The sequence below is a fragment of the Trichomycterus rosablanca genome, chromosome 9 (assembly GCF_030014385.1).
Source record: "Trichomycterus rosablanca isolate fTriRos1 chromosome 9, fTriRos1.hap1, whole genome shotgun sequence".
In the NCBI taxonomy this organism is placed as follows: domain Eukaryota; kingdom Metazoa; phylum Chordata; class Actinopteri; order Siluriformes; family Trichomycteridae; genus Trichomycterus; species Trichomycterus rosablanca.
Genome location: NC_085996.1, coordinates 37743113 through 37756167, shown reverse-complemented (window position 1 = coordinate 37756167; position 13055 = coordinate 37743113). Strand labels below are relative to the sequence as shown.

Here is a 13055-nt window from a genome sequence, read left to right as displayed (position 1 = left end):
CTTAGACTCAAAGCTTGTCTAGAACTCGATCCTGCTCGATGCTCCAGAGAAGAATTGTGTTTTTTTCTCTCCTCCTTTCTTTCATATTCGAATCCCTTTTCATCCCCTCGGCCTTCCTGCTAGGCTCTGGTTCGCATTATCTCGTCTGTGGTGGACTCTGTGGGGTCTGCTTTTCATTTAGCTGGAGAGTGTGTGGTATATTTAAAAAAAAAAAAAGTACCTTGTTGTAAATCCAGGCGGATTTGCGCTGCCTCGTTTCGGTTCGCTCTTGCTCACTCTCTCTCTCTCTCTCTCTCTCTCTCCTTCGTTTGCAGGACGGACATTTTTGTTTTCCTTCTCAGTACAAGAGCGGGAGGCCTGGGGATCAATCTGACTGCTGCAGACACGGTGAGATTACAAAGCAGCCCTGCTCGCTCTCACTAATTACGGTTCTATGTATTGCTGACAGTTGACAAGGTTTAACTGGGGGTAAAAGTGCCTCTAAAAACGGACTCTAAAACATTTAAAATTAGGAAAACTGACTGGAACCAGGGGCGTTTGATAACTAGTCCAGTACCTTACCTAATAAGTTATCACTAGCTTAACCATTATAGTGCTTCTTCACTTGTTAGTTCCAGTTCGAGAGCCTGTATAATCTCTTGCCTCTTAGCTGAGGTGTTGTTGCTCCTAGACGTTTCTAGTTTACAATCACACTTGGGGCACATTCACATTGATTCCTATGGAGTGTGGCGCTCATAGTTCACCTGATTAAACTTTGACCAAGTTTGCTGTTTGCTGACCTTTTCAAAGCTCCTCCAATGAGACGAACTGAATATGATGCAGTAAAAGCCGTAGGCCGTACGAACAAAGCTTAATGTGACTTATTGTACTAAAACATCAGTCTAGGAATTTAATTAGTGGAGAGAACTGATGAGCAGTAATAATGAAGAGAAGTTTAGTGCTCCTGTCTCCTTCTTTTACTACATTAAACCACGTTAAGCTTTATTTTTTAACCAGAAGCGTTTTAGACTCTGGGAGCAGCTGATTCTGATTCTTACAATTTCTCAGAAGCTCGAGCTGTAACACAAGTTTAAAAGTAAAACAGTGAAGAAAATCCAGATGAACACAGATACATGTGGAGCTGTAACCCTGGATGTGACGCTTATTCCACACAAATGCAGATTCGTCTCATGTTCACACTTTGATGACGTTTAACCCCACCACTCAAGCCGAACGCTGAACAAAGCTGCAGTTTGCGCCCTTACAGTTGACCAGTAAACCCCCTATGGTGGTAATGGCTTTCGCGCCATGTGTAGCCACATGCCGAGTCCTAAAAAGAGCCTCGACACGTACAGAGAAACATGCTGTGCTCTCTGGATTCCTCTGTGCCTCAACCAGGCAGACACTTCCAGTCATGTTTGTTAATGGCACCACTGAGACCCGAGCCCTGGTCTCTGCAGCGGTGGGCTAGCATGTTGGAGTGGATAATTTGCACAAAGGTCTCCTGTAAACATCTGCTGGAACATTGGGGCATGGTTTACACTACCACTGGCTTATAGACTACAAAGCATGAAGGAAGCACTTGCATGAAGGAAGCCCTTGCTTCTGCTTTTCTGTGCATGTAATCAGTGACAAACTGATAGTATTGACAATTTACACACATTCAGTTTTGTATGATGGGTTCATGAATCTTCAGTTTGTTCATTTAAGGGTTATTTAAACATATCGAAGCCACGACAAGCGATTCCAGGATGAGGATTGCATTTGCTATTTTAAATGCAAACCTAGTCTCCACATTTCACAGCTCACTAGTCGCCATGCCGTATTTTTTTCTCCTTTCTAACTTCAAGGTTTTGTGAAACAGTAAAGATCAGTTTCTCTTTGCCATGTCTGTGCATAGCTTCTGCCTATGTCGGCGCATGTTTGCCGCTTTGCTCAGCGCTTGGCTTGAGCGGTGCAGTAAAACGACTATCAAAGTGCCAATATGAGACGAATCTGCATTTGTGAATCTGCACACATCTCTGTGTTTATCTGGATTTTCCTCGCCGTTTCACTTTTAAACCTGTTACAGCTCGAGCTTAACGTGGTTTAATGTACTAAAAGAACGACTCAGAAACACTAAACTTCTCTTCATTATTACTTCGCATAAGTTCTCTCCACTAATGAAATTCCTTTCTCGTCGTTTTAGTACAATAAGTCACGTTAAGCTTGGTTCACGGTAATCGTTGTAGGTACTTTAACTGCGTCATATCAAACAGTTCGTCTCATAGGAGGAGCTTTGGAAAGGTCAGCGGCAAACTGGGTCAAAGTTCAATCAGCTGAACTTAGAGCGCCGTGGCAAGCACAAAAATCGCGAGTCCAACGCGTCCAAGTGCAGCACCGCCACATTCCATAGGAAACAACGGCACAGCCGGCGCAAAAGCTTAGATCTTACATAAGGGATTTTTAAGGGTGCCGACAGTTTTGGCACACACAGACGGTTTAAAGCCTGTTTTGCTTAAGTCTTCTGACGCCTTTATTTAGGAAGGGAACTGTGTCACTTAAGCCATCAAAATGACAAACTGTCCATTCCATGTTCCTGGTTCAGTGCACGTTTAAGAAATGTAATAACAGTAAATAGTGACGTAGTGACATTAGGGAGATTCGTCGGAGGATGTGGTTTTATATCCGTGCTGTTTGTTTATGTGTGTGCAGGTGATTTTCTATGACAGTGACTGGAACCCCACGGTGGACCAGCAGGCCATGGACCGAGCTCACAGACTGGGTCAGACGAAGCAGGTCACTGTGTACCGCCTCATTTGTAAGGGCAGTATAGAGGAGCGCATCCTACAGAGGGCCAAGGAGAAGAGTGAGGTATAGTTCAAAAAAGGCTTTATTGTCATTTTAGCTGTATACAAGTACATACTGAAACAAAACAACGTTCCTCCAGGACCTGGGTGCAATATTAATGCAATATTATGCATAATCGACTAGGCAGGGTTTATCTTATGCTGGTTTAAAGCAGGGTGGCACTGTGGCACAGTGGGTAGCACTGTCGCCTCACAGCAAGAAGGTCCTGGGTTCGATCCCCAGGTGGGGCGGTCCGGGTCCTTTCTGTGTGGAGTTTGCATGTCATACCCCGTGTCTGTGTGGGTTTCTTCCGAGTGCTCCGGTGTCCTCCCACAGTCCAAAGACATGAAAGTGAGGTGAATTGGAGACACTAAATTATCCATGATTGTGAGCTGATGAATCTTGTGTAATGAGTAACTACAGTTTCTGTCATGAATGTAACCAAAGTGTAAAACATGACGTTAAAAAAACAGCACGAAGGGGTTGGGTTCGATTCCTCGGCTGTGCGGCCAGGATCCAGTCTGTATGTTCTCCCTGTGTCTGCGTTGGTTTCCTCCGGGTGCTCCAGTTTCCTCCCACAAGTCCAAAAACCAATTGGAGCTACTAAAATAAGCCCTAAGTGTGAATGTGTGAGTGTGAATGTGTGTCCTGTGATGGACTGTCGCTCTGTCTGAGGTGTTTCCTGCCTTTTGCCCAATGAATCAGACCCACCATGAACCTGACCATGAAAAATCAGTGATAAAACAGTGATGGTCTAAAGCATAAACAGTTTTATGAGAAAGCATCTCCTGTTTGTCTTTGTCTATTTACGCTCGGCTCTTTTGTGTCTCAGATTCAGAGGATGGTGATCTCAGGTGGAAATTTCAAACCAGACACCCTAAAGCCTAAAGAGGTGGTCAGTCTGCTACTGGACGACGAAGAGCTGGAGAAAAAACGTGAGTTGGTGGTTATAAATTGGAAGGGGTGGCTTCTTATTACATATTTTTGATCAGACAGATCTAAACACGTATGCAAGCTATTTAACAGGTAGTGGGCAGCACGGTGGCTTAGTGGGTAGCTCTGTCGCCTCACAGTGAGAAGGTCCTGGGTTTAATTTCCACGTGGAACGGTCCACGTCCTTTCTGTGTGGAGTTGGCATGTTCTTCCTGTGTCTGTGTGGGTTTCCTCCGGGTGCTCCGGTTTCCTCCCACAGTCCAAAGACGTGCAAGTGACGTGAATTGGAGATACAAAATTGTCCATGACTGTGTTTGACCTTAAAAACTTAGTTACCAGTAACGACATGTCCTGTCATGAATGTAACCAAAGTGTGTAAAACACAGGGGTGTAACGATACACTCTACCCACGATGCGATTCACGATACGATTTTTTCCTGATTTTTTAAAACTGAAATTGAAGACAAATTATGACAAAGTTTCCTTTTATTATTTCTTTTAAAAAAATTAAGTAAAATGCTGTATTTGTGCTCATCTTTTATTTATCTAAATAATGAATGCCCTTTTATTTCTGAGGTAGGTACAAACTATGCAAAACGATTTTGAATTAAGCCCAATTAGGCTGAAAAACCCTGAATTTGGCAACCAGGCGCATAGCGCCAGTGACGTCAACCAGGCGAGGTGTATAGCGCCAGCGCCCTCTGCTGTTTAAAGTGAATATAGATTCATTTTACATGTCGAATCGATTTGAATCGTGGAATTTTTGAATCGGTTATTAACTGTATTGCGGTGCATCGTTACATCCCTAGTAAAACATGATGTTAAAATCCTAAAAAATAAATAAAATAGTAGTGAGTAGGTAGTAGTGATACATGAACGCCTACATTGTAGGGGTGGAAATCTTTAGACGCGTCACGATTTGATGCAATTTCAATTTATGGTTCCATCATGCGCTTGTAAAGCATTTCGTTTTCCCCCTTTTTTCCACCCAGTTTGCACCCTTGCTGGCCAAGGGGAGCAACAGACCAGCAATATTCCCCACCACACGTGTGCACTCACTGGCTGCTTCTTTTACACCAGCAAGCGCTGGATTCCCACAGTTAGAGAGCCAGAAATGGAAAGTCTGCTCATAGCAGAGGTTGCAGCAGCAATTGAGGACAGATCTCATCTGACCCTACTTCATTTAATATTGCAAAATGTGCCTTTTGGGCACCCAGGCAGGCTGGTAGTAGCTTTAAGATTAAAGTCACAGACTTGTGTGGTAGACCGACTCACGAGTTCGAACACTCCACAGTAGTGTTAGTGTGTAAGTACAATCACACAGTTGTTTGTGTTGGCCGCTGGTGAGATAAACGTCTTACAAGTTAATTCACTCATAATGAATGATAATACCACCTCGGATCAACACTGTCACACAAACCTGCTCCGTACATCCGATTTACATTCCAAACCACATATTTAATAATAAACAGAAGGATAAAATACAATATACTATTGTACTGCTGGTGTAAACACTTACTATACTGTTAAGCAGCAAGAGATTCTGAGCTATCACACACCCATTAGTAATCTTAATGGCCAAAAGTATGTGAACACACCTTTTTATTGTTGTGTTCACTGTTTGAGACACGCCTATTGCGACACTATTAATAAACTCAGTGATTTAAATCTCATATATATTTACAGGCGATGGCAACAGATTATAAAACAGTTCCAGCATGTCAGGGTTTGTTGAGGACAAGGTTGAGATTTGTGTGAAAGAATTTAAATAACCTTCACCCTAATCAAAGCCTCATTGGGCATCTTTGGAGATCTACAGTATAACTAGAATCAATTGCAAGCCTTCCCAATTTACATGAGTTAATTACCTCTTAAATGCTGTTGACGGACACACTTATACTGACGGACGGCTCTTATATTGTCAGTAGGGAGAGGGTGATGTCCAACAAGCTCATGATGTGGTGTATGTATACATGGTGTCAGCCATAACATTAAAACCACCTCCTTGTTTCAGCTCCACTTACCATATAGAAGCACTTTGTAGTTCTACAATTACTGACAGTAGTCCATCTGTTTCTCTACATACTTTTTTAACCTGCTTTCACCCTGTTCTTCAATGGTCAGGACCCCCACAAGACCACCACAGAGCAGGTATTATTTAGGTGGTGGATCATTCTCAGCACTGCAGTGACACTGACATGGTGGTGGTGTGTTAGTGTGTGTTGTGCTGGTATGAGTGGATAAGACACAGCAGCACTGCTGGACTGAGAATAGTCCACCAACCAAATATATCCAGCCAACAGCCGTGGGCAGCGTCCTGTGACCACTGATGAAGGTCTAGAAGATGACCGACTCAAACAGCAGCAATAGATGAGCGATCGTGTCTGACTTTACATCTACAAGGTGGACCGACTAGGTAGGAGTGTCTAATAGAGTGGACAGTGAGTGGACACGGTGTTTAAAAACTCCAGAAGCGCTGCTGTGTCTGATCCACTCATACCAGCACAACACACACTAACACACCACCACCATGTCAGTGTCACTGCAGTGCTGAGAATGATCCACCACCTACATAATACCTGCTCTGTGGTGGTCCTGTGGGGGTCCTGACCATTGAAGAACAGCATGAAAGCAGGCTAAAAAAAAGTATGCAGAGAAACAGATGGACTACAGTCAGTAATTGTAGAACTACAAAGTGCTTCTATGTGGTAAGTGGAGCTGATAAAATGGACAGTGAGTGTAGAAACAAGGAGGTGGTTTTAATGTTATGGCTAATCAGTGTATAGACCGAGTCAAACATTAGACTATGAGAACAATTCAGAAGGTTTTGATTGATTTAGTATGTTCGGCCTGGTTCTTCAGCTTTTGCTGATATGCTTGGGTTTCTCTGCAGTGCGTTTAAGGCAGGAAGAGAAGAGGCAACAGGAGGAAAGCAGCAGAGTGAAGGATCGCAAGAGGAAGAGAGAGAAATATGCAGAGAAGGTAAAAAAAAAAAAAACATCTTTAATGTTCTTTTAATTCCGGATCATTCCATGTACACTTGTTTGCTTTCTCGTGTTCTTTTCTCAGAGGAAAAAGGAGGACGACACCGAGGGGGGTAAGAAGAAGAAAGAGGTGAACCTGGTGATTCCGTTCATTCCCTCCGCAGATAACTCGAACCTGTCTGCCGACGGCGAGGACTCGTTTATCAGCGTGGACATGGAGTCGGCCATGCCTAGTCCCTTCAGTGAGGTAAGGAGGCACACTGGATGTAAAAGTACGATGGTCAAAAATACAACAAGTTCCATTTAATTCAAATTAACAGCGGTTGGTTTGCTACCTCAAAACAGTTTATGTACGCTAAGAGTGTGTGCTCACCCTCTAATGAATCCGTTCAGGTTAATTAGTGTATAAAATCTGATGATCTGATGCACTAGCCTCAAGTTCTCACGTTCGAACCTCAGCTGTGTTATCGACCTGGCTAGGTTGACGGGAGGACATATTCTTGCTGCAAACATCAGACCACAGAGCGGGTATTATTTAGTGTGTGTTGTGCTGGTATGAGTGGATCAGACACAGCAGCGCTGCTGGAGTTTTTTTAAATACCGTGTCCATTCACTGTCCACTCTATTACACACTCCTACCTAGTTGGTCCACCTTGTAGATGTAAAGTCAGAGACGATCGCTCGTCTATTGCTGCTGTTTGAGTCGGTCATCTTCTAGACCTTCATCAGTGGTCACAGGACGCTGCCCACGGGGCGCTGTTGGCTGGATATGTTTGGTTGGTGGACTATTCTCAGTCCAGCAGTGAGAATGAGGTGTTTAAAAACTCCAGCAGCGCTGCTGTGTCTGATCCACTCATACCAGCACAACACACACTAACACACCACCACCATGTCAGTGTCACTGCAGTGCTGAGTATGATCCACCACCTAAATAATACCTGCTCTGTGGTGGTCCTGTGGGGGTCCTGACCATTGAAGAACAGCATGAAAGGAGGCTAACAAAGCATGCAGAGAAACAGATGGACTACAGTCAGTAATTGTAGAACTACAAAGTGCTTCTATATGGTAAGTGGAGCTGATAAATGGACAGTGAGTGTAGAAACAAGGAGGTGGTTTTAATGTTATGACAGATCGGTGTATAGTATATAATATATATTTATTGTCTCGCTGTCTCTGACCCTCGGAGTTGTGTGTCTCTGCAGATCTCTCTGAGCAGTGAGCTGCAGCCCGGCTCTCTCCCAGCGGACGAAAGCAGCAGCGACATGCTGGTGATCGTGGATGAGCCGCTGCCCACCAACTCACCCGCCTCAGGCACGGGCTCCGCCTCTGACAACATGAATGGTAAGAAGGTCTTCTGGTACATGCAGGCTAGCACGCGCCTGGTCTTATGTGTGTGAAGCTGCTTTTTGTTTTAAAAAAATAGAAGTAAGTAAAAAAAAAAAGGATGACGCTGGTATGACATATTTTGCAAGTCTGTGGTCAGAACAAGGCACCACACTGGGTTTAATGCACTTAATAGGGTCGTGTATATCTGCTGGTATTTTTACCAACTAGAAACACAGCAAGAGGAGGAATACATTAACAAAGGAGTCAAAACATTTCTTTGCTGTTCATTTACCGTACAATTGTTTTCAGTGCACTCAGTATGCATCTTTTTTGTGTTTGTTCTTTTTTCTTTTTACCCTTTTTAATTTTTTTGTCTCTTTCTTTTTCTTTCTTTCTTTTTAATGTTTTGTCTGTCTTTCTTTATTTTTCTTTATTTTTTTCTTTCTTCTTTTTTCTTTCTTTTAAATTTTTTGTCTTTCTTTCTTTTTAATTTTTTGTCTCTTTCTTTTTCTTTATTTTAATTTTGTCTTTTTTCTTTCTTTCTGTCTTTTTCTTTCTTTCTTAATTTTTTTGTCTGTTTTTCTTTTTTGTCTTTCTTTTTAATGTTTTGTGTCCTTTCTTTAAATTTTTTGTCTGTCTTTTTCTTTTTCTTTCTTTTTTTCTTTCTTCTTTTTTCTTTCTTTTTAATTTTTTTTCTTTCTTTCTTTCTTTTGAAATTTTTGTCTGTCTCATTCTTTCTTTCATTTTAATTTTTTGTCTCTTTCTTTTTCTTTCTTTCTTTTTAATGTTTTGTCTGTCTCTTTTTTTTTCTTTCTTTTTTTCTTTTTTCTTTTTTCTTTCTTTTTAATTTTTTGTCTTTCTTTCTTTCTTTTAAATTTTTTGTCTGTCTCATTCTTTCTTTCTTTTTAATATTTTGTGTCTTTTCTTTCTTTTAATTTTGTGTCTTTTCTTTCTTTCTGTCTTTTTCTTTCTTTCTTAATTTTTTTGTCTGTCTTTCTTTTTTGTCTTTCTTTTTAATGTTTTGTGTCCTTTCTTTAAATTTTTTGTCTGTCTTTTTCTTTTTTCCCTTTCTTTGTTCCTTCTGTCTTTCTATTTTTTAACAGACACAACTTCACTAAATAAAACAGAATAGCAAATAAAAAACAACAAATATCACAACCTTTCCTGGCATGAACATGGCCCAAGGGCAGACATGGCATTAAAACTAAACACTAACTAACTTCTTTCTTTTGTTTGTTCTTTCTTTCTTTCTTTCTCTTTCTTTCCTTCTTTAATTTTTTTTCTTTCTTTTTAATTTTCTTTCTTTCTCTTTCTCTTTTAATTTTTTCTTTCTTTCTTTTTTTTTTTTTTTTTTTTGTTTCTTTCAGACACATTTTCATTAAATAAAACAGAATTTGTGAATAAAAGACAATAAATATCACAACCTTTCCTGGCATTAAAACTAAACACTAACTAACTACTTTTATTCTTTCCTTCTTTCATTGTCTTTCTTTTTTTTTTCATTGTCTTTCTAGTGAAGTGATTAATTTCTTCAGTCCCTCCTTTTACCAACCAGTATATTTATCCCCCGGTTTTAAAAACAACAATAACTTGTTCTTTATTCCCGGGGTTCTGAAAGTCAGTATCTTTCTCCTGCTGTACATTCTTCGGTATCAAAGAGTGAAACTAATGAAAAATTAATGGGACGCAGACAGAAGTAAATGAAGGACACGTGCTGCTGTGTTTGTTTGAACGGTAAAACGTCTGAGTGAAACGTTCAGTCTGTCGACACGCGCTCAGTTCTATTTACAGATCCTGTTGAGTCCATGGCCGTGGAGCTCGGGGGAGACCTCGGTCCTTTGTGCTGTAGATATAAACTTTATAAATTAATCCCAGGACTCGGCGTCCAATAAAAGAAACAGATCAGATCTGAAAGAAAAGCAGTAAAACGATTGCATATGGTGGTAGTTTTAGCACTCAGTACATTGATGATAGAACTGTTTTATCAGCATGCTTCCAGACTGCAGGTTCAGGAGCACCTCAAGGTCATTAGCATTGAGAAATATTGAATTTGGTAGGTGGGATATACACTATATGACCAAAAGTATTTGGACACCTGACCATGACCTTAATGGACATCGCAATTCTTCTTCTCACAAGGCTTTGAAGTATGTCTGTGGGAATTCATGCCCTTCTTGATTAGATCAGTGGTTGTGCAACCATCGGATTCACAATTGGGAATTCTAAATGACTAGTTTAGGGGCAAAATGGGAAAAAATTCCAGAAAAAAAGAAGCAGCCTAATATTATGATGCGCCCACCACCGTACTTCACAGCTGCATATTCAAGGAATCATGCAAGCAACATTTTTTCCATTTACATTACATCCAAAGCGACTTACGGCACTGTGACAGTATATTGTCTAGGCAATTAAGGGTTAAGGGCCTTACTCAAGGGCCCAACAGTGGCAACCTGGCAGTGGTGGGATTTGAACCAGCAACCTTTGATTACTAGTCCTCTGCCAGGCTACAACTGTTCCTAAACCATAACCTAATATTAAATAAGTATTTATCGTAAGGTCCCATGTGGTTTACTCCTGTTTGTTCATCTTGCAGGTGTTTCTTCTCTAGACGTGTCCAGTTCGGGCCGAGGTAGAGCCGGGCGGAGCAGAGGTCGGCCCAAAGGTTCGGGAACCAGCGGAAAGTGCTCGAGCAGAAAAGGTCGAGGGAGGAAGTCAGCGGGCAGCGCGGCAGCGATGGCCGGAGCGATGGCAGGAGCAGCCGCCGCCTCCGCTGCAGCTTATGCTGCCTACGGCTACAGTGTGGCCAAAGGTGAGTTCTACACAACCATCAACCAGCAAATACACGAAGGTTTAGTGTCGTGCCTCTGGAGAACCGGCTGATATAAATGAGAACCTTACGTATAGAGTGGAATAATAAACAGTGATTACACACAGTAGTTGTATACCTTATTCTTCTAATAACAGAAATTATGGTGACTGTCACACACTGCAGTTGAAGAATCATCTGTCATCTATCTAGAACTAAAGCTGACAATTATAAACACACCCATAATAACATTTGTCTTTTTCTTTCTTTCTTTTTTATTTTTAGTCTTTCTTTTTATTTATTTTTTTATTCTTTATTTTTCTTTTTTTTTTTTTTTTTTTTTTTTTTGTGTTTTCTTTTTTTTCCTTTAAGTTTTTTGTCTTTTTCTTTCTGTCTTTGATTTTTTTATTTCTCTTTATTGTGTTTTTTTCTTTCTTTCCTTTATCTTTTTTCTTTTTAATTTTTTGTCTTTATTTCCTTCTTTTTGATTTTTTGTCTTTTTCTTGCTTTCTTTTTTCTTTTTTGTCTTTTTCTTTCTTTTTTCTTTTTAATTTTCTTTCTTTCTTTTTCTTTTTTATTGTCGTCTTTTTCTTTCTTTCTTTTTTGTCTTTTTCTTTTTTCATTTTTAATGTTTTGTCTTTCTTTCCTTCTTTTTGATTTTTATGTCTTTCTTTTTTATTTTGTCTTTTTCTTTCTGTAATTTTTTTTGGTTTTTTTTCTTTCTTTCCGTCTTAGATTTTTCTTATGTATTTTCTTGTGTCTTTTTCTTTCTTTTTTCTTTCTTTGCTTCTGTTAGAACAGGTGTAGCCTAGTGGTTAAGGTACTGGACTAGTAATCAAAAGGTTGCTGGTTCAAGCCCCACCACTTCCAGATTGTGACTGCTGGGCCCTTGAGCAAGGCCCTTAACCCTCAATTGCTCAGACAGTATACTGTCACAGTAGTGTGTGTCACTTTGGATAAAGACATTAAATGCAAACGCTGTTGCAGCAGAAATTAAGATCGCCGGCCCTCCCTCAGGCACGGACAGTTGTGCCTGTTGGATGCAAGTGAGCTAAAACATTAGAAATGATGCGGTATACGATACAATACTGACAGAAAAACAAGCACACTGGCATAAAATAAAAAATAAACAGAAAAATACAATTAAATCATTTACGGTCGACCGACCCAGCCAGACAAAAAAAACACAATTCTGCTTATAATACTGAAAGAAAGGAGACTGGCATACAATAAACAAAATATACAATTAAATCATTACGAGTGACCGACCCAGCCAAAGAAAAAACACAATTCTGCTAATAATACATTTTCTATTTTAATTTTAGTTGTGGTTGCTGTTTATGAACACTGTTAATGTTTTATTCTCAGGTATTGCAGCTTCCGGTCCTTTGCAGCCTGCGTTGGCTCGATCTTCATCCTCAACCTTCGTCCCCGTGGGCACGACTTCCCCTCAGGCTAAAGGTGGCGCCATGGGCTCCGGCTCTCAGATCCTCACACAGGGAACCTCACACATTCTTCACGCTCCATCTAAACGAGGCAAAGCGGCCAGCGGCCACGGGGGACGGTAGCAGCGTGTGTGTGTGTGTGGGGTTTGTGGAACTTGGGATTCTGGGGGGTGAAAGTGCTCATGGTTTATGATGGTGTGCTCACGGCAAGAAGAGAAAAAAGTCACCAGCCCGTGTGCCACTGTGAAACTGTGATTGGACTGAGATGGAAATGAAAACGCGTCTGGAAAACCATTAAGCAGGAGGATGGGTTAATATAATTTAGAAAGTTCTTTTGCTAAAAGCGAATCCATGTTTACGTCAAGGAAGGATTCGTGATTCATTTAGGAGAGGAAATAATCAGCAGCTGGGATTCATGGGGTTTTAATCAGTGTGAAGTATTAAAACAGAACACAACACTGTACACCCAGCAAACAGCTGCATCACTTACTTTGTTTTCTGAATATACACTGATCAACCATAACATTAAAACCAGCTCCTTGTTTCTACACTCACTGTCCATTTTATCAGCTCCACTTACCATATAGAAGCACTTTGTAGTTCTACAATTACTGACTGTAGTCCATCTGTTTCTCTGCATGCTTTGTTAGCCCCCTTTCACCCTGTTCTTCAATGGTCAGGACCCCCACAGGACCACCACAGAGCAGGTATTATTTAGGTGGTGGATCATTCTCAGCACTGCAGTGACACTGA

General features: G+C 40.9%; 1 protein-coding gene across 1 annotated transcript in view; it reads left to right on the top strand.

Moving 5' to 3' along the window:
- The window catches only part of ino80 (INO80 complex ATPase subunit), a 76636-nt gene extending 63780 nt beyond the window's left edge, over positions 1-12856 (top strand). Inside the window, exons 30-37 of the mRNA XM_063002365.1 lie at positions 315-387; positions 2674-2832; positions 3641-3743; positions 6635-6723; positions 6811-6972; positions 7928-8066; positions 10645-10860; positions 12226-12856. Of these exons, the coding sequence (XP_062858435.1) occupies positions 315-387; positions 2674-2832; positions 3641-3743; positions 6635-6723; positions 6811-6972; positions 7928-8066; positions 10645-10860; positions 12226-12425 (1141 nt within the window). The 3' untranslated portion in view covers positions 12426-12856. The remainder of the gene's footprint in view (positions 1-314; positions 388-2673; positions 2833-3640; positions 3744-6634; positions 6724-6810; positions 6973-7927; positions 8067-10644; positions 10861-12225) is intronic.
- The last annotated feature ends 199 nt before the right edge of the window (positions 12857-13055 follow it).